Raw genomic sequence first — 25,210 nt, 5'->3', positions numbered from 1 at the left:
AAGGCCCTGCTGCTGGCCTAGTGAGGACCTAGTTCTCAAACTTGGAGGAGGAGCTGGTCACAGTGGCTGCTGCCTATAATCCCAGTACTTTGGGATGCCGAGGCAGGAAGATCACTTGAGTCCAGGAGTTCGAGACCAGCCTGGGCAATATGACGAGGCCTCATCTCCACCAATCAATCAATCAATCACTCAATATCCAGGCATGGGTGGCATGCACCTGTAATCCCAACAATTCATGAGGCTAAGGGTGGGAGGATCGCCTGAGCCTGGGAGCTGAGGCTGCAATGAGCTGTGGGTACACCACTGTACTCCAGCCTGAGTGACAGGGCAAGACCCTGTCTCAAAAACAAAACAAAATAAAAACTTGGAGGAGAGGTGCGTGGCCTAAGATTTTCCTCCTTCCTTTGTGCCTGGAGCTGAGCCATCATCTTAGCCTTTCCCCAGTCCCTCTAGAATGGGGACTTGTTCTCACTGACCCCACACCCTAGCCTCTGCTCCAGTCCCAGTAGAAGCCCAATCTGCCAACCTGGAGTGGAAGAGAACCCAGGAAGCCAGAAGAAAAGAGTATGTGGGAAGGGGCATGTGGAGTGAGCAGCTCCCAGACCCCTCCTCAGACCTGGCCGGAGTCACAGGTTCATAACCACGGTGGGGGAGGGTTATGTTGCAGTGTCCCCAGGACTGGGGTCTCCAGCCTCACTCCCCGACGGCCGTCCACAGTGGGGCACACCTCGGGGGGTGTCTGGCCAGATCAGCAAGGAGCACTCTCTACTTCTGGACGGCCCGCAGCTCTGCTTTAGGTGGGCAGGATACACAGCCGGCCCTCCACATCCACGGGTTCTGTACCCGCAGATTTGAACAACAGTGGATGGAAAATATTTGGAAAAAAGGAACAATAAAAATAACAACACAAAAGTTAAAAACTAATACAAATTGAAGAACAATGTACCATAAACAACTTTCTACACAGCTTTTACACCGTATTAGGTATTTGGTTTTTTTGTTTGTTTTGCTTTTTTGAGACGGAGTCTCGCTCTATTGCCCAGGCTGGATGGAATGCAGTGGCGTGATCTTGGCTCACTGCAGCCTCCACCTCCCAGGTTCAAGTGATTCTCTTGCCTCAGCCTCTCGTAGTAGCTGGGATTATAGGTGCCCACTGCCATGCCCGGCTAATTTTTGTATTTTTACTAGAGATGGGGTTTCACTATGTTGGTCAAGCTGGTCTCAAACTCCTGACCTCAAATAATCCACCTGCCTCAGCCTCCCAGAGTGATCTGGAATTACAGGTGTGAGCCACCATGCCCAGCCCTGTATTAGGTATTTGTAAGTAATCTAGAAGTGATTTACCAGAGGATGAGTGTAGGTTATATTCAAGTACTACGCCGTTTTATATAAAGGACTTGAGCATGCATGGATTTGGGTACCCTTGGGTGGAGGGGCATGTCCTGGAACCAATCCCCTCAGACACCAAGGGCAACTGTATATATCCAGGTGCTTGGCCGAGAGAGCCATGGTGCCACCTACTTTCTCCTGCCTCTGGCCTCAAGGTTGTGCCCCAAGCCAGCTTGTGCCAGTGCCAGGATAAAATAGGCAGGCTGGTGCTCCCCGCTGTTCCCTGACCACACTGTCAGGTAGGACCACAACGCCCACTCATCCTGCCCTGGTAGTAGAGAGACGAAACCTGAGATGGGGGTATAGACACACCCGCTAGTGCCCAGACCCTCCAAGTGTCCACACTCAGCTGCACCTGGCTGGGAGCATGAGGAGCTGCCCACCTCTGACACCTGACGCCCTCACAAGAAGACCCAGAACAAGCTGGGACAAGAGCAGGTGTCAAGAGGGCTGAGACCCAGACAGTTGGGGAAGTCACTCAGATCTTCCTCCAGCCCCTGGCTGGGGTCAGGGCATCATACTTCTCCTGCTCCCAAGGCCTGCTCTGTGCCCGGATCCCCAGTGCATGGTCACTTGCCCCTGTATGAGTGGAGAAGCCACTCCAGTCCAACTGTCAGGCCATGCTGGCAGCAGAAACCTTGCCCAGGGTCAGGGGCTGGGGGAGATTTTTCCTTATATCCAGGAGTCTGTTTAGCTGGCCATAAACTGGGCCTGGGCTCCAGCCAGGAAAGCACTAACCCATAGCCCCTGGAAAGCCGCAGGCTGGCCAGAAGCTCTGCTGTCTGCACAGAGGGGCTGCCCCATGGGCAAATGGAATAAAGATCTCTCCCCTGAAGATGCTGGCGAGTAAAGCAGCATCCTGGATCTGCCAGCTCAAAGCAGAGGATCTGATAAGCAGAAACGAGGCAAAGGGAGGAGCAGGTAGAATAGAGGAAAAGGGAGAAGCAGCCCCACGGACAAATGGAATAAAGCCCGTTTCCTGAGACTCATAAAACAGGAAGGCCCCTGGACTCCAGGGGTGTAGACTTGCCTGCGGTTAGGTCCTGCTGCAGGAGGCCCCGGCAGAACAGGTGTGGTCCCTGCTCCCACCTGGGCTGGAATGACAGGCGCTCCCATGAACATTCTCACAGGGCCAGAACCTGGGCCATCTGAGAGCTCTGCACAACCCAGAGTGTGGGACAGCACCTGCTGCCTTGACAGCAACTGCTGACAAGAAAAATGATTTGTCTGGGCACGGGGTGCAGCCTGTAGTTCCAGCTACTTGGGAGGCTAAGGCCGGAGGATTGCTTGAGCCCAGGGGTCCCAGGCTGTAGTGAGCTATGTTCACACCACTGCTCCAGCCTGGGCGACAGAGACTCTATCTCAAAAAAATAAATTTTCTTTTTTTTTTTTTTAAAGGATAATTTGGCCCACGGTCCTGGCGCATGTCTCAGCAGTGATTGTCCTGATGCACCAGGACCAAGCTGTCTGGGGTGGGGAGGGGTGCAGGCCAGGCAGTGGACACAGGGAATGGGGCTTCTGCAAACATGCCCTGCTCCACAAGCCCCACCTACGGCAGCGGTGTGGGATGAGGCCAAAGGCAGGTGATGGGAGGAAGACGGAGCCCTGGGTTGGAGTCAGCCCTGCTCCACCACCAGCTTCTTGGGGGGCCTTGACCACTATGTGCCAGAACCATGCCCGGTCTTTCACATGCATTCTCTCACCAACTCTGTGAGCTAGTAGGTGTCCCCTAATAATCCCAGAGGCCAGGTAACTTGCCCAAGGTGGCCCAGCTAGTAGGAGGCGCATACATCCTGCCTGAAGGAGCTGAGGACCGGGAGCCAGGAGAGCCTTTCCAGCTCTAAGGGGTCCTGGTTCTGCAAGCCCTGCCAGGGCTGGGACGCCAGGCATCACCCTGTCAACCTGCCCCTCCCCTCACTCCTCCGGCCAGCACAACAGCCTCTGCCAGTACTGCCTCCAAAACATACAACAAATCACCTTTTTGGCCCAGCCCCACCGCCTCCGCCTCGGTCCAAGCCGTCTTACCCCATTCCCAGTATGGCCCCTACAGCCTCCCAGCTGGGCCCCCAGGTACACTCTCAACTCCCCGCTCCTCAACTCTCAACTCCTCAACTCAGCAGCCAGGGTCAAATAGAAACTGGGTCACATCACTTCCCACATAAGACTCTCCAAAGGCTCCTACCACCTCTAGAAAACACTCCACGCTCCTAACTCAAAGCCTGCCAGGACCTCTGGGACCTACCTGGCCAGCCCTTTCGACTTCACCTTCCACCCCTCTCCACCTCACCCACCCTCAGCCACGTGGCCTCCATGCTGTTTTGCTCACATGCCAAGCTCATTGCTGCTCAGCCTCCCTCTGCTGGGACCTCACTCAGCGGGCCCCTTTCACCATTTCAGCATCGTCTTCCCATCTCCTCCCCATGCACTCTCAGTCAGCCTGCTTCCTTTTCTTAGTCGCCGCTTTACTTGTTCAGTGGCCATCATTCTCATTCAGCAGAAGGAACGCTCCATGGGGGTTATCTGCCCTGCTCACTGCTGCACCCACAGTTAACCGCCCAAGGCACCCAGAGTGGGTGCTTCCTATACACGTGGCCGATACACAAATCCACAGGCCTACCTGGTTCCGGAAGATCAAGGCCACCACGCCACCAATGAGCTCCATGATGAGGCAGATCCCCAGGACGTACATGAACTGGAAAACAGAATTCAGAGACTCACCTGGAGCAGGGCAGAGGGCGTACTCTCTGCAGGGCACTGGGAAATGACAAATCGAATGGCCTTGGCAGCAGTGCACTAGAAACCGGAACTGCTGCCCATCGTGGGAGGATGGTTTATGAAGACCGTGCAAGCACACGGAGAAGCGTCCCTGGGGAGCTCCTCTCGGCTCCCAGGCCTCCGCCCCTTCCTCCTGTAAGAACGTGGACGTGGACAGGCATGTCCCAGGAAAACCCGTCTCTGGAGCCGAAGGGCAGGAAGAGTGACTCAGCTGTCCCAGCCAGAGCCTTACCTCCATTTGTCCCAGGGGTCTATGTGGGAGAGCACACCCTTCCCCCACCACCATGAGGGGAGCTGGGCTTCACTGCCACTGAGCCAGAGGGGCCAGGCCTGGCTTAATGGGCAGGCTGGGGCAGTATTTCCAGCTCCCCACAGAGACCCCTCAGATATGACTTCCCAGATCCCCCAGAGTGGGTGAGGGGGATGCCTGAAGCTTAGAGGAGATGCACCTCACCTCTGCCCTTTACTAGAAAGCAGCCATTGTCCAAACTGATTTCAGCAACTTCCAGCCTCAAGCAGTACCGAAACCCTTCTGGTAGGGGATTCCCGTGTGAGGACAGACAGTGAGGTCAAGAGACCCACGAGCGCAGGGTAAGGGATCTGCCTCCTCCCTACCCCCAGCTCTGCGGAGTCATCCCTCACTCCACAACAATGGGATGCAGGTAGGGTTGACTCGCCATGCCCCATCCCAGAATGGGCACATGGCCCAAGCCAGGCCCACCAGAGTATTGGGACTTTGGCCAGAGCTGGTAGGAAGGATTCCTGGGATCAACCATAAGAACTCTGCTGGCCCAAGGCAGGCCGTGACTACTGCAAAGGGAGCAGCCCCCGCTGGGAGGGGCTGGGGAGACTGCCCAACCTGCCCAGGGGCACCATCTAAACCTCTGGACCCAATGTGGGTTTGCTGGTTGTATGAGCTAACAACTCACCACCACCTCCTTTTTTTGTTTTTGCTTGCTCTCATTTGAGTGTTTTTTCCTATTTGCAACTGAGGGTCCCGATGAACACAGAGTTTAAGTAAGAACAGTATTCAAATCAGCTTTTACATGCAGAAAGGGAGGTGGCCTTGGGCACTCTTAGGCCAATGTGGTCAGAAGGGCTGATCTAAGGAACTCTCTAGAGGAGCTGGTTTAAGGCAGGGACAACAGAAACTGAGCTGCCCAAGGGCACACGGGCAGGCACCCCAGCTCTCCTGGGGAGTCCCAGCTGAGGGCGGTCCACTCACTGCTTGGAGCAGGAACAGGTTGTCACGGAGGGATGCCAGCACACCAATGAAGGAGACCATGAACATGACGACACCCAGGAGGATGAGGATGATGGCCGGAGCCAGGAAGGCACTTTCGAGGGTTTTATATTTCTGACGCTCGACCTCTGCATAGATCCCCACGGACAGGACCAGGGCCCCGATGAGCTGTAGCAAGAAAACAGAGGGTGAGAGAGAGACTGAGGTCACTTGATTTTCCTGCAAAGAATCATCTGGGGTTATGGTACCTGCTGTGGGGGAGGCTTGCCCCAGGTTACAGCACAGAAAGGGCCCTGTAAGGGGCTGAACTGTGTTGCCCAAAATTCCTCTATTGAAATCCTAACCCCCGGTACCGCGAAATGTGACTATATTTGGAGACAGGGCTCTTAAAGAACTAATTAAAGTCAAAATGAGGTCACTAAGGTGGCCCTAATCCAATATGACTGGTGTCCTTACAAGAGGAAGAGATTCCCCCTCCCCGGCCCTCGGCAACAGGACCACACAGGAGGGGGTGGGAAAATAATAAAAAATAAATAAATAAGAGGACAAGATTAAAACAGATACGCACAGAGGGAAGACCGTGTGAACACACAGGGGAAGGCAGTGTCTACAAGCCAGAGAGGCCTCGGAAGAAATCAACCCTGCCACCTTGATCTTGGACTTCTAACCTCCAAAACTCACTCTCAACTCCTTTTTTTTTTTCTTCAAGATGGGGGTTTCACCATGATGGCCAGGCTGGTCTTCAACTACTGACCTCAGGTGATCCACCCACCTTGGCCTCCCAAAGTGCTAGGATTACAGGAGTGAGTCACCGCACCCAGCCATTCTCAACTTTTCTAACAGTGGAAATACTGTTTTAGAACACCCTGTAACTCTCCACCAGGAAAACCCAGGCTCCTTGCTGCTTATCAACTGCCCACCCCAAGGCCTTTGCACAGGCAGTTCTGACTGCCCCAGATCCCACATGGCTCACTCTCCCACCTCCTTCTTTTCTTTGCTCAGTTGCCACCTGCTCAGGGGGGCCCTTCAGGGCCAGTTTATTTATAGGTAGAAAGTCCCTCCCTGTGAAACTCCTGATCTCCTTTTTCTTTTTTATTTTCTCCTTTGCACTACCAGTAATTAACATACTACACTATTTCTGTTGTGGTTTTTTTTTTGGTTTTTTTTTTTTCTTTTTTAATTTGTCTTTCTCACTAAAACATAAGCTCCAGGAGGGATTTTTCGATTGCTTCAGGCATCCCCAGCACCCAGACATCCTGACCCTGAGGAAGTATTATCAGCATTTATGATCAATGTCTGCCGAATGAACAAGACCCGGACTTTCCAACAGACCCTTTGAGTTCAAGTCAAGCACTGTCTACCCAGTCCCCTGCCTGTCCAAGGATTCTGACTTTCTTGGCCACATGTTCCGGAGGGCAGGGACAAATCATCAGATAACTGGACTTCTCCACTAAGCTGAAGGCAGCATGGGAGAGTAAGTGGAAGACATGGCTCTGTCAGCTAGGGTCCAAGGAAAGGAAGAGACGATGCAGATGGATGTTGGCGGGAGGTGGCATGAGCATAGCCACCCAGTGTCACCACAAAGAACACTAAGCAGGCCGCCCCTCCAGCCAATCAGACCCATAAACTGACTTCATGGGTCTCCTTACCTATCACCATGTCCTCAAGTAGATGCCCGTGACCTCCTTCTAAAGAGGGCTAAGTCCTGAGTAAAGGGAAGTGACTGGCTCCTCCTAAGCTTTGATGCGTGACAGGGATGCCAAAAGTCAAACAAGCAGACGGAGCTTATGCAGAAACACTGGATAACAGAGGATTACCAGGAAATCATCTCCTTTGGATCCAGTACTCTGCTCGGTTTCCAGGCTAAGAGCCATTCTCCCCGGTTTGAAAAATTAATCCAGGATTACTGAGACCCTTCCCCTGAGTCTAGAAGGATGCCTTTCCAACACAGGGGCCAGGAGGGGCTCAAGACACTGACAAGCTCAGCCACCAGCCACTTACTAACAAGTTAGCTTTATAAGGCAGGACACACACACACACACACACACACACACACACACACACACTTACTCCCTACAGGAAAATGGAGACCATGAAAAATACCTACTTTTGGTAGAGAAAGGCAAACCAGAGACTAACTGGTCAGTCATTCTGCAAAACCCAAAACATGGAGAAATCACTGTTTGAGGATGGGCTAAGTGCCCCAGGTCCTTGGAGAGCAATGGTGAGCAGCCTTTAAAAAGCCAAATCCGGCCAGGCACGGTGGCTCACACCTGTAATCCCAGCACTTTGGGAGGCTGGGGCGGGTGGATCACCTGAGGTCAGGAGTTCGAGACCAGCCTGAACAACATGGTGAAACCCTGTCTCTACTAAAAATACCAAAAATTAGCCAGGCATAGCAGTGGGTGCCTGTAATCCCAACTACTCGGGAGGCTGAGACAGAAGAATCGCCTGAACACGGGAGACGGAGGTTGCAGTGAGCCAAGATCACGCCATTGCACTCCAGCCTGGCCAACAAGAGCAAAACTCCATCTCAAAAAAAAAAAAGCCAAGTCCAAGCTGGGCAAGGTGGCTGATGGCTATAATCTGAGCACTTTGGGAGGCTAAGGTGGGCAGCTCACTTCAGGCCAAGAGTTCGAGACCAGCCTGGCCAACATGGCGAAACCCCACTCTACTAAAAATTAGCCAGGCACGGTGGCACATGCCTGTAATCTCAGCTACTTGGGAGGCTGAGGCAGGAGAATCTCTTGAACCCGGGAGGCAGAGGTTGCAGTAAGCCGAGATCGTGGCACTGCATTCCAGCCTAGGAGACAGAGCAAGACTCCATCTCAAAAAAGAAGAAAAGAAAAGAAAAAAAAAGCCAAGTCCCCCTCCTCAATGACTCCACCCATGAGGAATCACCCACTAAACTCTAACCCCGGACAAGCACAGGAGAACTGAGGCTCATCTACCTCAATGCAGAGAATCATGGTTACATAAGAAGCCCGCAGAGTATGGAAGTTGCCCAGGCATGGAGTGAATAAGATATTCAAGGACTCAGGTACTCCAGGGTGGCAGAGGTAGGGTTTTTTTCTTCCATCTTGATGAAAAGCGTAATTCTCACCCTGTCGCAGAACCAACACAACTATTATATCTTAACATTTTCAGAACTGGACCGATATACTTTTAAAATTCTACGTTCCCTGTTGTGAAAAAAAAAAAAAATCCTTCTTCGCTGGCAGGATGAGGACAACTGACATCCTTCCCCCATCCCCTGTCCCAGCCTGTTCCCATTCCTCCTTCCACAGCCTGGGACTGTGCTTCTGAGTTAAGGTATTCTGCTTCGGCAACCATCCCCCAAACACCAGAGCTGCCGCTGACCCCAGTGCTGAGCAGAACTGACCCCAGCCCTCTCCATAAAGCCAGTCAGTGGCTTCTTTTACTTTTACAAGCTCCCCAGAGTCCTGGGACCCACTCCAGAACAGCCTTGCTGGCAGAAAACAAAACTTCCCCTGCTCTGATCTCACTCTGCCATTATAAAGCATTGCCATTTCCTTGCTGGTTACCCTTGAGACATTTCCAGACCACAAACACCATGGGAAAAGCTCCCAAAAGCAAATGTAAACCCAGGACTCCCTCAAGCCATCCAAGGCCCTATTTCTCCTGGTCCAGCAGAAGGAGCTGCCACCCCAACCCTCCCAGCAGCCTGGCAGGCAACTCCCAGGCAGCTCCCCATACAGCACAGACCTCTCCAGCCTCCCCATTCAAATGCTCCCAAGAGCAGTGGGCATGGGGAGAGGCCGGCATAAACCTTCCCAAGGACTTCAAAATTTCCAAATGGTATTTACATCTCCGATGACATCAGTTTATCCATCTGAGGATAAAATTATCTGTCAATGCCAGCATGCAATCCCATCCGCTCCACTCTGCTAATTATAGCGTTCCACCAGGCAGCCGGCCACTCGGCTCTAGTGCAAGAAGCAAATGGCCCATCTGTCAAGCAGGACAGCCTCAGCTAAACAGGGTTGGGTGGGGTGGGGGGCACATGCCATGCCCATTTGGGGCCAAAGAGGGAAAGTGCGTGCTGCTGGCAGCCCACAGGCCAAGCCCAAAAGCCCAAGCTTTGTGAACCACGTGGCGTCTTCAACAGGCTGCAGAGGAACCCTGTGGCCCAGGATAAATCAGGCCTGAAGGTCCCCTCTTAGCCCTGCATCCTGGAACCCTGCTTCCTCTTGTGCAGGGAGGGGCCCAGCTCCAGGCAGCTGCTGGGAAGCGGAGGATCTGTGAGGCATTCCAGCACCTGTGTCTCCTGAAGGAAGCATCTGGTCACCCATCCCGGCTGGCTCACCCCAGCTGGGGCAAGTCTGCGCTTAATGCTTAATGAGGACTTGCAAGGCCTATTTTTACCCACAAAAGGCAAATACTAGGCTCTATTCCAGGCGTTCCCAAACTTTTTACACAGGGGGCCAGTTCACTGTCCCTCAGACCATTGGAGGGCCGCCACATACTGTGCTCCTCTCACTGACCACCAATGAAAGAGGTGCCCCTTCCTGAAGTGCGGCGGGGGCGGGGGGGTGGGAAGGAGGGGTGGATAAATGGCCTCCGGGGGCCGCATGTGGCCCCCGGGCCGTAGTTTGGGGACGCCTGCTCTATTCTGTTCCAGGCCCCATATTACACTCTGTAGGCTCACAAGGGACCAGAAGACTATTGAGAAGGCAGAGTAAGAGAGGCTGGAACTGATGGTCCCATGGATGGAATTTAGGGAGCTTTCCAACTGGAGACAAGAGAAAAATTCACATCTTTACTTTTGTTTACCTCCAACTGAAATATCCCTTCCATATGGGATGTGGGCAACAAACTGAAGAAGTATTAACAGCGCCTGCAACTTTTCACCAGTACAAATCACATTACAATTATTTTGAATATCTTAAAATGTCATTTACATTCCTCATTACTTCAAAATTACAATAGTATTCCCACTGCTAGATCTTGTGATTGAATGTACTGATAAAGCAGCACATTATTACATCAAATACTTGGTTGTATAAAATTGCATCCTACTATAATTGGTTTCTTTGTAACCGTGTGTATTTCATTTCATACATTTAAATATCTTGTTCTGAGAAGGGACCCACGGGCTTCCCCAGAGAACCAAAGGGTCCCTGGCACAAAGAAATGAAGAACCCCTGTGCTACACAAAGCGAATATCATTTCTGCCACAGAGAGGTGAAGAGGGCTGTAGGAATTTGAACAAAAGTGACAGGGAGGCCGGGCACGGTGGCTCAAGCCTGTAATCCCAGGAGGCAGAGGTTGCGGTGAGCCGAGATCGCGCCATTGCACTCCAGCCTGGGTAACAAGAGCGAAACTCCGTCTCAAAAAAAAAAAAAAAAAAGTGACAGGGAAGGGGAGAGAGCAGAACATCAGGATGAGCCCCTGTCCGAGCCTGCGGTTCCTGGAAGGCCCTGAGAACCACTTCATTTCGCAACAGTCTCATGGAGCTCTCAAGGTCCGGGGCTCCGTATTGGACCAAAACAAAGCACTTTGCAGAGATTCTAGCTTGAAATGGAGTGGGGAAGAGCAAAACTCCAAGGTTTGAGAGAAGTTTTGAATGAAGTGGGACTAGCAGGGCCCCCTCCTCCTGCCCAGAAAAACCCTGCACCTCCCGTTTGGAGGCCCTCTGCCCCAGGCCCATCCAGCCTGGCCCCGGGCCATGCCCACCTGCAGACAGCCACCTGCTCTGGATGCTGCAGCCCCAGCTTCTCCTGTTGCAGAGCAGGGTGCTGGCGGGAGCGGCAGAGGCAACAGAAGGAGGCAGGAGTTCTGGGCCTCCATGAGTGAGCTCAGTACCCTTGGCCATGTCACTTCCCGCTTATGGGCCTCATTTTTCACCTGTCAAACAGTAAAGCCTGTTGGCTCTTACAGTGATTATGCTGTGACATTATCCTGTCAGGGGTCACACCTGCATCATCTCAACCCCCTTCATCAACACATCCCCACACACACCAAGAAATGACTAACCTCGTTTCATGGACCAGGCTCAAAGAGGCTAAGCAGCCCAGAACCCATTAGAGTCAAGATTCATAACCAAAACTCCTCTGGCTGGCCAGCCACTAAGGCTACCAGACGGGCCTTTTGTGAAGAACTGTGGGGAAGAGGGTATGAAACGGCTTTGCAAAATACAAAGTCGACAACAGCAGAGCGACACTGCTGAGAGAACTTCCTAGATGATGCCAATACCTCGTGCGGTAGCCACAGGCCACGTGTGGCCAGCAAGCTCTTGAAATGGGGCCCTGGTGCCTGGTGAACTGAACGTCCCGTGTTATTTTGCTTTAAGTTAAATTCGACAACAGGTAGCTGGTGGCCACATTTTGGACAGGACAGGTCTAGAGTGTCTCTCACTGGTGCTGCCCCTCACCACTCCTACAAGGTTCCTTTCTGAAGGTAGAGCCCATCCTTTTGGAAAAGGCACATGCTCCAACCCTCCTGCCACTAGCTAGGGAAGGCTCAGTAAGTGTTCACCAACTTACTCAGGAGAAAACAGTCTTCTCGGGCCGGGCGTAGTGGCTCACACCTGCAATCCAAGCACTTCGGAGGCCAAGGCGGGCGGATCACCTGAGGTCGGGAGTTCAAGACCAGCCTGACCAACATGGTGAAACCCCGTCTTTAAAAAAAAAAAAAATTCTTCTCTCCCACATCCCCAAGGTAGCTGGGTTCCTGCCATCCCACTCCCCTTTCTCATAAGGAAAGCAAAACAGATCAGGGATAGGAGGTCCTGGCAATGCCCCCAACCCAACTGCTATACAGCCCATTACACTGAACCTCCATCCCACTGACCTGGTCCTACCTGTGCTTGAGGAATGGGGCTCTCCCACAACCCCAAATCAAAGCCAGCTCTTGAGAAAGCAGCAGAGGCTGCTTCCCACCGCCAGGAAAGGAGCATTCACTGGTCTTTGTCACTAGTACTTTGCTGTCAACCTTGCCTTGACTCTGGATAGGACTTCTTCCTTTATAAAAACTGGACATCAGCCAGGCACAATGGCTCACACCTGTAAGCCCAGTACTTTGAGAGGCTGTGGTGGGCAGATCACAGGGTCAGGAGAGGTCTGGCCAACATGGTGAAACCCCATCACTACTAAAATACAAAAAATTAGCCAGGCATGGTGGTGCGAGCCTGTAGTCCCAGCTACTCAGGAGGCTGAGGTAGGGGAATCGCTTGAACCCGGGAGGCAGAGATTGCAGTGAGCCAAGATCGCACCACTACACTCCAGCCTTGTGACAGAGCAAGGCTCAGTCTCAAAAAACAAACAAACAAAAAAAACCTGGACATCAAGTACAGAGAACCTGGTTAATTGTAATCCTTGGTCCCTGAAATTTTCTGGCACAGCCTGCTTTTTTTTACTTTTTCTTTTTTTTTTTTTTTTGAGACCCTTTGAGACAGGGTCTTACTCTGTCATCCAGGCTGGAGTACAGTGGCATAGCTCCCTGCAGCCTCGATCTCCTGGGCTCAAGTGATCCTCCCATCTCAGCCTCCCAAAGTACTGGGATTATAGGTGTTCAACCACAGATGAATGTGCCTGTTTGTTACCGATAGTAATGTCAGAATGCCATTGATCAACCAGTCCTTCTGTCCCCATTGATCTGCTATGACCCCACTGTCATATCCTAAGGTTCTACATATGCCTGGGGCTGCTTCTGGCTATCTCTTCCATTGGTCATTCTGTCTGTCCCTAAACAAACCTCCTTATTGTAATGACTTCAATTTAACAACACATCATGCCATCTGGTAGGCCAAGACTCTGCTTCCTGCCTTCTTCAGAAGTGTCCCAGATATTCTTAGATCCCAATTCTTCCACATACATTTCAGAATCCTCTTCTCAAGTCTCAGGAAAAAGAAAATCAACTGGGCTTTGATTGGAACCACAGTGAATCTATAGATCTTTTTGGGGAGAAATGGCATTTCTACTCTAGCAGATCTTCCTGCTCCTAAATGGAATAAATAATAAATATTTATTGTTTGTAAATTATCCCTTTATTAATATTATTTTATTACTTTTAAAAATTTTTATTCTTCCAGTAATGGCTATAAGCAACCCTTCATTAATATTATTAAATAAATAATCCCTTCCTAATTTATGACTTCTTTAACAACAGTTCTCATTGTCTTCCTCAAGCTTTCCATGTTGTCTGAGTAGAGCTGGAGAAAGACAGCTAAAAGTCTTGGGTTTGCCAGTCCAAGGGTGACAAACATGGCCTTTGGAAAATAGACCTCTCTAGGAAGCAAAGTGGGCACAGCAGACTGTTTTGCTACCCCTCCTGTTGGCAATAGTTACAGAAACTTGATTTAAAAGACTCCCACAGGCACACAGCACATTCCAAGCTGTAAAGGAGCTAAACTGGCAGTTTTGCAAACCTCAGTTATTCAATCCAGCCAGGGCGGAGGGTGGAATTTCTAATCAACAACAACCACCGATGAATGAAGCACAGGGTGGGGGTGGCAGGTGGCATGCCCAGAGCTGCTCTGGGAAAAGAGTTTGGGGACAGGCACATAGGAATGGTAGAACAAACAACTGACCAAGGCATTCTGAGACAAGATACAGAGCAATTACTTCCTCCTGGGGAAACCAGAGAAGGACTTTGAAGGATGCACAGAGTTTGACTTTATGCAACTGGACGCTCCCTGAGCACAGGGACTGGCCTAATATATCTGCTGGAAGAATGAATCTGAGAAATGCTTTATGGCTTCAGATGCCTGTAAGTACAAAGAAGGAACTCTGTGATGATCCCAGTCTGGAACAGAGCCTTCCAAGGCTTAAGGATAAGAACTACTCATGGTTAATCAGAGAACCACAGAAACAGCCATGGGAGGAAGAGGCAAGAGCAACTTCATCCCCACCCAACAACCTCCTCGCCTTGCTTTTCTTTCTCCCTCGCTCTCCAGACCTCTCTGTCTCTCTCCCCACCTTCCATGTGTCTGAACCAAGAGAGTCAAGAGCCTGCCTCTCAGGGCTGTGTCCCCAGTGCTCACGGGCAATGGTGTCTGGTGATTCTGTTCCCAGATCTCAGCCCTGGTGGGCCTCCAGCCAGCCCCCAGACCCAGCTGACTCGGTAGCCAGAGGTCAATGAGAGCAGAAGACAGTGCTCCCAGATAAACCCTGGACATCTGGCCCTGGCGGTGAGACAGGAAGCCCCCAGCTCAGGCCACTGCAGGCAGCAGCCTCCGTCTGGGGTTGGAGCTCCAGCTGAGGGGGTCGGAATGGGAATGGAGACTGGGATTCTGGGTATAGGTTTAGGGAGCCCCAGGATGAAGAGCTGGGTGGGGTGGGGGTGGGGCTTGCTTCCTACCAGGGCAACCACACCGGGGTATATTCCTATGCCAAAGTGCTGCTGGGCACCCCTCCTCCTCCTTCCTCGGGCCAGGACTGTGTCCCTCTGCGGCCTACAGCACCCAATCAGCTAAGCCTCCACCACTCGTAACTCTAGGCTGCCGCCAGCAGAAGTGAGTAAAATGACCAGGTCTTCCTTCTCTCAGACCCTTTGAAAGCGGACAGGGGCTCACAGAGGTGACAGGAGGCCTTTGTCCTATACAACAGCCTCCAGTCCAAGATCCTGGCACCCTTTCGGAGCCCACCCCGTCTGGAAACTGGTCCCTGCATCCCCTGTTCCTCCACTGGCCTGGGGTCTTTCCCAGAGACTGCCTGAGAGTTACCCTCGCGGGGCCCAAAGTGAGGGCAAGAGGAGTTCCAGGGATGGGGTCCGGGGTGCCCTGTGGTCTCACTCTCCTGACCTCTCTGGGCTGCTGAGGGGAGAAGCCACCATGAGGGAGAGCCATCTGAAAAGGAGCAGGCAGTGGGGAAGGCAGGCAGGGGAGGCGGGTGGGCAGAGATGAAGGAAACTCTAACAGCAGGAGCCGAGGATGTGAGGCTCAGCCAGGACTGCTGGCTCCAGGGGATACCTGGCTGAGTCAGGCGTGTATAAACTATCTCTGCGCAACTTGGACAATGTTAAGGCTTATTATTAAGTATTTCATGTTTCTTGCTTTTAATGCTAGATGTCGTTTTCTAGGTAAAAAAGAGAAATGTGTCAAATCACTTTTTATATATGTGGCCCTTGGTTTAATTCTTTCCCCCTTTGCACAGAATCCCACATCTGAACTGCACCCTTTGCCCCTGATAGAAGGCAGAGGAGGCAATCAGATCTCAAGTGTCAGGAATGCACAGGGTCTTAAGGAAGATGAAGTGCCCCAGCCCAAGGGCTCATGTCTCCAAAGAGGACAAAGGGGAGAGGGAAGGAGCACTGGGCGGCCACATGGGCATCCTAGGCTCCAATCTCAGCTCTGCCACCAACTCTGTGACCTTGGACAGTCCCTTACTCTTTCTGAACCTCAGTTTCCCAGTTGGCATGACAACCCCGAGGGTGCCTCTACTGCTCTGAGAGCACATGGAAACTCGCCTCGAATCCTGGCATATCAGCAGACTGCGGGCGGCCCGTCTCCTCCTCTCGCCCCACACACTTCTCTGACTCCTACGGGTTGCCCCCTGCTCTCCCACCCAGCCCAAAGATGTCACACTTCGGCAAGGGTAAAACCCCAAAGCAGACCGCAATGCCCTCCCTCCCCAGCCTCGATGAAGGCACACACCTCCAGCACCGCCTCCCACAGCAGCCTTAGAAAGGAGATGGTTTTCTGGAAATAATAAAGCCAAAAGGGGCTTATACTCATCCTCCAAGCTCAGCTCAAAGCTCTCCTCCCATCGCTTGGGCCCAGGAGATTGAGGCTGTAATGAGCCATGATCACGCCACTGCACTCCAGCCTGGGTGACAGAGCAAGATTCTGTCTAAAAACAACACGCCCTCCTCCCCTGGGAAGCCTTCCTGGATCACCCCAGCTATAGGACATCTCTCCACTTCTGAATATCTATAAAGCCAACAATGGGAAGCCCTTGCTGGTAGTGATATTTATAGTATGAACTACGCCCTTTGGACAGAGAATTCCAGGTATCTTTTATGAACAGCATGCAGGGCATGGTGGTAAGATCCAGCAACACACATACAACTTTGACCTCAGCAACTTCACAGTCTGCAGGTGCTACGCAAATGCGTTAGGATGTCCCAGAAGTTCATAGAAGTCTGGTGACTTAGCTACCAGACCACACACTTCTCACGGAAGCCAGACAGAAAGTGGTTAGGGCCCAAGCCAGTTCACAATGGCCAAAACAACCACAATGTCCTGAAGCCAGATGCCACGCAGAAGCTCCTGGCACCCCGCAGGCCCTGTGGCCTGTAAATGTCACTTCTTCCCCAGTAACCACGTGGCGCTGTTACAATGCTGACACTTCAAAACCCAAGTCAGAAGCCAGAAACTGCTTCCCCTTCAGAGCCTCTTTGGTCAAGAGTTAATTCCCAGGGAGGGGGGAGTCCCTATTCTGAATTCCAAGGTAACTCACTGATTCTACATACATTAAGCACCTGTTGTGTACATTGGGAATAAGCAGAGGAGTTCCTGTCCTCAAGGAGCTCTGTCTGGTGAGAGACATACCAGCACACCAACACACGTGGCAGTAAGCAAAACCCTGGGGTAGACGTAATCAAGTGTGCAAAGGGGCCAGACAGAAGGAGACACTAAATCAGAAGGGCAAGATCAGGGAAGGCTTCCTGGAGGAGGTCATGTTTGAACTGAGTCCATTTAATGAACAAGCAAGAATTCCTAAGGTGAACAAGAGCGATAGGGAGCTCCAGATGCCCATGAAGGTACCACAGGAACAGGAGGTCAGCAGAGCTGAAATCAAGGACAGGCAGAGAACAAGGCCAGGGAGGTTCACAGAAGCCAGAGCACCAAGGCCAGGTCTAATGGGTTAAGCCAAGAAGTCCATTTATTCACATGGCATCTATCAACTGAGTGGTTGTTCTATATTAGGCATTGTTGAAAGCCACTGGGTCTCCAAGTTGTTGGCCTCAGAACTCCTTTTCATTCTTAAAAATGTTTGAAGATTCTAGAGCTTTTGTTTATGATGATATCCCTCAATTATTTACCATAAATTAAAACTGACACTTCTTTTAAATATGTATTGGCTCATTTAGAAATAACAAGAGACAGTTGGGAGCAGTGGCTCATGCCTGTAATCCCAACACTTTGGGAGGTAGAAGGTTCACCTGAGTCCAGAAGTTCGAGACCCAGCCTGGGCAACATAGGAAGACCCCATCTCTACAAAAAATAAGAAGAATTAGCCAGGCATGGTGACATGACTCTGCGATCCCAGCTACTTGGGAGGCGGAGGTGGGAGGATGATCTGAGCTCAGGTCAAGGCTACAGTGAGCTGTGACTACAACACTGCACTCCAGCCCGGGTAGAGTGAGACCCTGTCGAAAGAAAAGAAAGAAAAAGAAAAGAAAAGTGAGATACAGAGAGAAAGAAAGAAAAGAAAGGAAGAAAGATTTATATGTTAAACAGCATATTTTTTAATTTAAACATTCTCAAAAAAAAATCCACAAAAACTGAATGGGCAGAGTGGTGTGGGATTTGCCTGTTCATAAATGTTAACATCTAGCTGCTGAGAAGGCAGCTGGATTCTCAGATCTGTTCCTCATTGGCTCCGCTGCCACATCAAGTGTTCAGGTGCCTCTGGAATACTCCATCACATGCTCCCTAGAGAGTGAGGATGGGAGTCTTAGTATTACTATGAAAGTGCTTCTAAATGCAAGAGCCCCTGAAAGGGGAACCCAGAGGTCCCTAGGCCCACTTTGGGAGCTACTATTTTAAAAACTGGGTATAGAAGGAGAGCAATGAAAAGAACACCACAAAAATCCCAGCTTTGGGAGAGGCAAATAAGTAAGAAAAATAGATACTGTGTTATGGTTATAAGTGCTACGAAGAAAAATAAAACAGGGAAGAAGGACTAGGAAAGCTGGGGAAAGGGAGTGTCAGTGTGGCCAGGGAAGGTGACATCTGAGCAAAGACTTAGAGTACAGGAGGGACCAAGCCACATGGATACATGAATGAGCATCCAAGCAGGCACCATGGCCTTAGGATGTACCTGTGTGTTCAAGGAACAGCAAGGGGAACGGGGCTGCTGGAGAGAGAGCATGGAGGAGATGAGGCAGCGGGCTGATCAGGTGGGGACTCTGAGGCCTCTGAGAAGACTGACTTTTCCTGAGTGGGTGGCAAGCACTGAAAAGTTTGCAGTGAAGTGCTCTGTTCCAACTGTGATCTTTTTTTAATTTTAAATAATTGAGACAGGGTCTTGCTATGTTGACCAGGCTGGTCTCAAACTCCTGGGCTCAAGCAATCCTCCCGCCTTAACCTCCCAAGTAGCACTTGCCACCACGCCTGGCTGCGACCTTTAAATGAGTTACTCAGACTGCTGTGCAAAGAGACTGGGAGATGGAGTCAGGGAGCGGTGATCAATGCGAGGTGACAGTCGCCTGGATCACAGTGGGCACCTGAAGGTGTCCAGAAGCAGGCAGTGTATTTTGAAGCTGGAATAGGGAAATAACTGAAATCATTTAAGCAGAGGAGGGAGTCTCACAGTCAGATTAACTTTTAAAAGTTCTTTCACCAGGGTATTTCACATCAGCCTATGTGTTCATCATCATGGGGAAAGGTGCCTTGGCAAAGGAGAGGGCTGATCAAGTTCAGGATGGCCAACCATGGTGTGGCCAGATAGCACACCTCATGTAATATTCCGTACCTCCTGCTGGACCCAGAAAGTCTGAAGTCCAGTCTGCCTCGCTGCGTCGGCTGATCACCCCACACCCCCTGCCTGTGTTCGCCATTATCACTGATCACCCAGCGGAGCTTTCCCCAGAAGTGGGGAGGGAGCTCCCAGGCCCTCTCTGGGCCCACCCCAGCCCCTCATCACCTCAATGAGGTCCCAAGCCCAAAGCTTATCAAATCCTGTGAAATGCTCCTGCGGGAAATGTGTGGCCTGAATGTAATCCTGGGGAAGCTGTGAAGCTGTGAAGCAAATCCAGACATTCTACAGATCAAGTGGCCTGGAAGCTTCAAAGGACTCGAAATAAGGATAGTCTAGGCTGGGGGAGATCAAAGAGACAGAGTAGGGCCAAAAGTAATGTATGAACCTTGGGTGGATCCTGGAGTGGGCAAAATATCAACCACAAAGGACATTTGGGGAACGAGGTACTTTCCAACACTATCAACCAGTTTTGATTCTCTTGAGAGACCACCTGGATGTCCTACAATTTAATTCAGCTCTGACACTGTTAAAACATGCACTTTGAATGAAGAGACCCTCCAAACAGGCTATGTGTGAGCAACATGGCTGTTTATTCACCTGGGAGCAGGTGGGCTGAGGCCAAAAACGGTGTCAGTGAAGGGCGGTGGGATAGGAGTTGGTTTTATAGGTCGGGGCAAATCTTTTGGGGTGGGGGCAGGGGTGTTACGGAGTAAGATTGGTTACAGTGGTAGGGGTAGGGGTAAGGAGTATACATTACCATAAGTTCAGTTACAATGGCGGGTGGGGTAAGGCCTAAGAGTAGTTAAGATGGTAGGGTGGGGTGGAGGGATATTCACAGAGCAAGAACAGTTAAGACGGGGTGGGGTAAGGAGTATTCATATGATCATAATAACAGTTTAGATGGCAGGGTTGAGTAAGAGGCTTAGTCTGGGGAAAGCTCCCCTGGGTGATCAGGGATAATGGCAACACAGGCAGCAGGTAGCGGGTGATCAGGCAGGCAGGACTTTAGACTTTCTGAGTCTGGGCTTGCACGTGGAGGCCTGACAGACACCATCTACCTGCAGTTAGCATCAGATCCCACAGGTTAATGAGATTAGGCTGGGCACAATGCTCATGCCTGTAATCCTAGCACTCTGGGAGGCTGAGGTGGGCAGACTGCTTGAGCTCAGGAGTTCGAGACCAACCTAGGCAACATGGCAAAACCTCATCTCTACAAAAAGTACAAAAATTAGCTGAACATGGTGGCGTGCACCTGTAGTCCTACCTATTTAAAAAACTATTATTATTAAAAGTAACAGCAAAAGCTGCAATTACTTTTGCACCAACCTAGTACTTGGGAGGCTAAGGTGGGAGGATTGCTTGAGCCTGGGAGGTAGAAGTTGCAATGAGCCAAGATCAAGCCACTGCACTCCAGCCTGGGTGACAGAGCAAGACTGTCTCAAAAAAAAAAGAAAAAAAGAGCCTACAAGATTGCCTGACCTTCAGATGCCAATCACAAGTCCAGGACTCAAACTCTGGCTATCAGGGGTTCCCACAACCCCTTCCCCAAGTTGAGTAATTTGCGAGAATGGCTCACAGAACCCAGGGTTACTTATATTAACCAGTTTATTACAAAGAATACAACTCAGAAACAGCCAGAGGTAGGAGATGCAGGGGCAAAGTGGTGGGGGAGCTCCCAGGCCCTCTCTGGGCCCAACCCAGCCCCCATGCACCTCAGTGAGTTCCCAAACCCAGAAGCTTATCAAATCTCATTGCTCAAGAGTTTTTCTCTTCTACTGCTGGAGGGTTGGGAAAAAAAAAAAGTTTTACAGAGAGCTCAATCTCCAGCCCCCAGCCTCCACCCCACCCTTTCTGCCCAGCCCACAGGCGGGCTGAACCGTCCAGCCCTCTAATTACGTGGTGTTTCTGGTGATACGCCCCACCCTAAGGCCATCCGGGGCCTTACCCTAAGTCATCTCATCAGCATAACCTCAGGTGTGACGAAATGGACTCATTATTAATAACAAAAGACATTCCCATCAGGAAATTCCAAGGGTTTTAAGAGCACTGTGCCAGGAACTGGGGACAAAGACCAAACATATTTCTTATAACACAGGGATATCGTAAGAAACGTGGCTTGCATATAGGACTCAAAAGTTTGACTTAATGGTGATTTTTTTTTTTTTTTAAATCACATGGACAGCAGTGGTATGAGGAAGAATGAATGCCCTTTTTGGGAAACTGAATGCTGGAGTATTCAGAGAAATGGGGTCACAATGACTGTAGCCTCCTTGCAGCTGGGTTGGCAAAAAAAAAGAAATGGTGCATTTAGAGACAGCTGTTAAGAGAAGATGTTCACAACTGATAACTCAAAGGTGGGCAGATGTTCTTTGAATTCTTCTTTCCATTTTTCCGTGGGTTTAACTTTTTCAAAAAAAAAAAAAAAAACACAAAGTCCATTTCTCCCATCGCAGCTTGATATAGGAACTACTGATGAGGGGATATCCAGCCACCTGGTAATGCTCCCTGTCTGGTATGAGAGAAGGGGACTCCTCGGCCCTACCCCAGCCTACCCCAAGCATCAGAACCAAGGAACAAAGAGCCACTACCCCACACATCAGTGCACTAACTTCCTAAGAGCCATCATCGGGCCATACCAGGGTATGTCAAGTCTCCCCAGGTAGGCTGTGGACAGCCAGCTGGGAGTCGTTCAGTTCTTTAGAGCATCTCCTCCCAGTGCCTGACACAGGGCCCAGTGTGTGCAACTGGTGATTAAGGGTGAGCATTCAGGAAGCCTTGGGTCTGATTTCCAGACAAGGATCAGCTCTCCTAGTAAGGATGACAGGGAGGTGTGAGGGGAGGCTGGGGTCAAATGGGTGGGGGCAGTTTTCCTGGCAAGCGTTTCCTAATCGGCTTTCTAAATTTCCCTAAGCAACAAAAGGAACCAGCTGGCCCCAGTCTTGGATCAGGTACAATACAGGCAAGTAACACACCACCGTCCCCACCAGGACCCCAGAACCTGTAACATTCAGGGCCTCAGAGGTCACCCCTCAAGTTTCAGAGGCACTGAGACATTTTTTATCAAAAAGAAACCCAATGCAATGTATAAACTGTGATACTGGATCCTGATTTTTTTAATGCACTGTGAGAGATGTTTTAGGGACAATTAGATAAGTTTTTGCATAAACTTAGTATTTTCTTAGGCATAATGGTGTTGTGGCTATATCTATATCCAAAAACATTCTTTTACCTTTTCTATAGCAAGTAAGTTCTATGTTTTCCAAAAAGAGGTTTATGTGTTTGTGTGTGTGTGTGTGTGTGTGTGTGTGTGTGTGTGTGTGTGTGTTTTGGTTTCTTTTCTTTTTTTGTATGGACATCCTTTTTGTTGATGTTTTGTTTTTTAGAGGAGACAAGGTCTCACCCTGTTACCCAGGCTGAAGTACAGTGGTGTGATCACAGCTCACTGCAGCCTCGACCGCTTGGGTTCAAGTGATCCTCCTGCCTCAACCTCCCAAGCAGCTGGGACGACAGGCACCTGCCACCACACCTGGCTAAAGGAAGAGGTTTGTTTACTACAGGTCTGAGTCTTCCTTTGTCTAAAGCTCTAGATTCAGTGCCATCAGGAAAGTCTCAGTGGCCACAGGCAAGGGTCAGCTCACCAGAGGCCTGGGTCTGGTGGCCTCTTCTGGCCTGGAATTAATATCCAAACAAGATGTTTCACTGCTACCTGGAGCCAAATACATGCTGTAGTGGGAAACTACCTATGGCATCCAAGTGCACCTATTAGGAAGCAGGATTCGAAGGGCATTGGAACACACCCCTCACGACCTGGGGAAGAGGTCTGGGGGAGGGGAAGGGAGGGTCCCTTGTCACCTTAAATCCTTTTCTCCTCTGCTTTAAGAAAATCAGGACAAGAAAAGATGCAGGCAACAGGCCAACATGACCATGAAACCCTGTGCAGAAGTGGCAGCCGGGAAAGGAGGCAAAGGTAAGGAACAGGGCTCCCTGAGGGCTAGGGCTGATGCAACCCGGCAAAGAGCCCAGGCCAGCTGGAGGCGCTGGACCACTAAGGAGCTGCGTGATGCTGCACAGACCATCTCCCTCTGAGCACCGACTGCCTCTCTGCTGTGACATGGGAATATAATGGTCACACAAAGGAAACCCTGAGACGGCGAAACTCCTTTATAAACTGTGAGACACTGCACCATCATGAGGAGCCACTTCCTTCTGTAACAGTCAGCAGGACACAGACTGTGTTAAGTGTCTACACCTGGCCAGGAGGTGCCACACTGCCTAAATTCCCAGAAAGGAGCTGGAAGAAACCACTGAGAACTCCCAGGGTTTCCCAAGTTCCAGCCATTCTCTTACCACGGTCTCCACATGGTCCGGTTGACCAGCTACTTGCACTATTATTAACTTGATGTTTTAATTTAAACCAGCTGGCTTTTCTTACTCTAGTAAATATGGTCCTGACCTAAACTAATCAAGATCTACACAATCACAAGTTTGAGGTACTAATTATTTTTTTAATACACATCACACTTCCCACATGCATATTAAAATGTTTAAATGTGGCCGGACGCAGTGGCTCAAGCTTGTAATCCCAGCACTTTGGGAGGCCGAGGCGGGTGGATCACGAGGTCGAGAGATCGAGACCATCCTGGTCAACATGGTGAAACCCCGTCTCTACTAAAAATACAAAACATTAGCTGGGCAATGGTGGCGCGTGCCTGTAATCCCAGCTACTCAGGAGGCTGAGGCAGGAGAACTGCCTGAACCCAGGAGGCGGAGGTTGCGGTGAGCCGAGATCGCGCCATTGCACTCCAGCCTGGGTAACAAGAGCGAAACTCTGTCTCAAAAAAAAAAAAAATGTTTAAATGTTCCCCCATGGCCCACCTATAATCATCTTGTGCACCATCAGGAATCAGCGCGGGATGGTGGGGAGGGATGATGATCTTGCCCAACCCCCTGACTTTCCAGATGGGAATCTGAGACCCAGAGAGAGGCTGGCACTCCCACAAGGTCACAGTGGAAATTAGTTCTCACTCAGCAGCTGCGACCCGGGACTCCCAGCTCCCAGACCAGTGCTCTGTCCGCCACAAGCAGCCCTCCCTCAACAGGAACAAGACTTCTCACGCCCTGGCATATCCTCTCCAAAAACAGAAAAATTAAAGGCTGCATTTCCGAAGGACATTGATGACGGGCCCACTTCTGCCTTCCTGCGGCTCCAGAGAGCCAATGGGACCTGGGCCCTGGGCCCTGGCATCTCGTGCCGCTTTGGGTCAGCTTGCTCCCTCCATCTGCACACAATGTGGCCACCGGCCCGCCTCCCTGGGGGAGCCTGTGGCCTCTGCCCTGGGGAGCTGGTGCCACTCCAGCAGAGCCTCGGGGAGGATCAGAGGTGCCCTCATGCCTAGAACATGTTTGATGAGTGACTAAATGACCAAACTAATGGACAAACAACCCATCCCCAAAAAAGTCCGTCTCTCTAAGACAGAAAAGTTCTCCCATAAAAGCAGAACAAGCATCTAGGACAGGAAGGAAGCGGGTAAGTCTGCCAAGAGAGAGAGGCTTCACACCCCACCTCCAGCTCTCACGAGTACGTTACCTAACTCTGAGCATCTCCTTCCCAAGTGCAAACGGGGCAAGAGCAGCACTGCCTCTTAGGCTGCTGGAGGACGAAATAAGAGAATGTCTAGAAAACAGCTCAGCCCAGAGCCCCGAACACACGGAGGGCTCGGTAACTGTTAGCTTTAAAGACCACAGAGGACAACCCAGGAGAATGCAAAAGGCACAACCCAGCTAGACAAAGCTTGGGGAAAAGTCCTGGCTAAAAAAAAAGTCAAGTTTCATTCCACGTGAGGCCGGCACCAGGAGACCACAGCGGATAGAAACGAACAGGCTGGAAGTCTGCCCCACGACATCTCAGCGTCTGTGGGTCCCTGAACAACTCCTGCCCTCATCCTGCCTCTGCTCTGAACATGAGTCCACCGGCCTAGCGGTTGGAAAGCCACGTGGCCACTGCCACCCCAGGGGAGCCCAGAGCCCAACACGCTGAAGCTGAGTGTCTCTGCCACAGCCTCCTGGGAGCCGCTGGCCAGGCCTGCCTGCCTCACCCAGATCACAGAATGTCTGCAGCTGTCGGAGCACGCTGCTA

General features: G+C 51.0%; 1 protein-coding gene across 1 annotated transcript in view; it reads right to left on the bottom strand.

Moving 5' to 3' along the window:
• TSPAN15 (tetraspanin 15) overlaps nt 1-25,210 on the bottom strand; it is a 61,504-nt gene that overhangs the window by 21,109 nt on the left and 15,185 nt on the right. The window contains exons 2-3 of the mRNA XM_003928649.4: nt 5,390-5,575; nt 4,007-4,081 (exon numbers count right to left, since the gene is read on the bottom strand). Coding sequence (XP_003928698.1) covers nt 4,007-4,081; nt 5,390-5,575 — 261 coding nt within the window. The remainder of the gene's footprint in view (nt 1-4,006; nt 4,082-5,389; nt 5,576-25,210) is intronic.

This window comes from Saimiri boliviensis, chromosome 12, assembly GCF_048565385.1.
Source record: "Saimiri boliviensis isolate mSaiBol1 chromosome 12, mSaiBol1.pri, whole genome shotgun sequence".
Classification (NCBI taxonomy): Eukaryota; Metazoa; Chordata; class Mammalia; order Primates; family Cebidae; genus Saimiri; species Saimiri boliviensis.
This window is presented reverse-complemented; position numbering and strand designations above follow the sequence as displayed.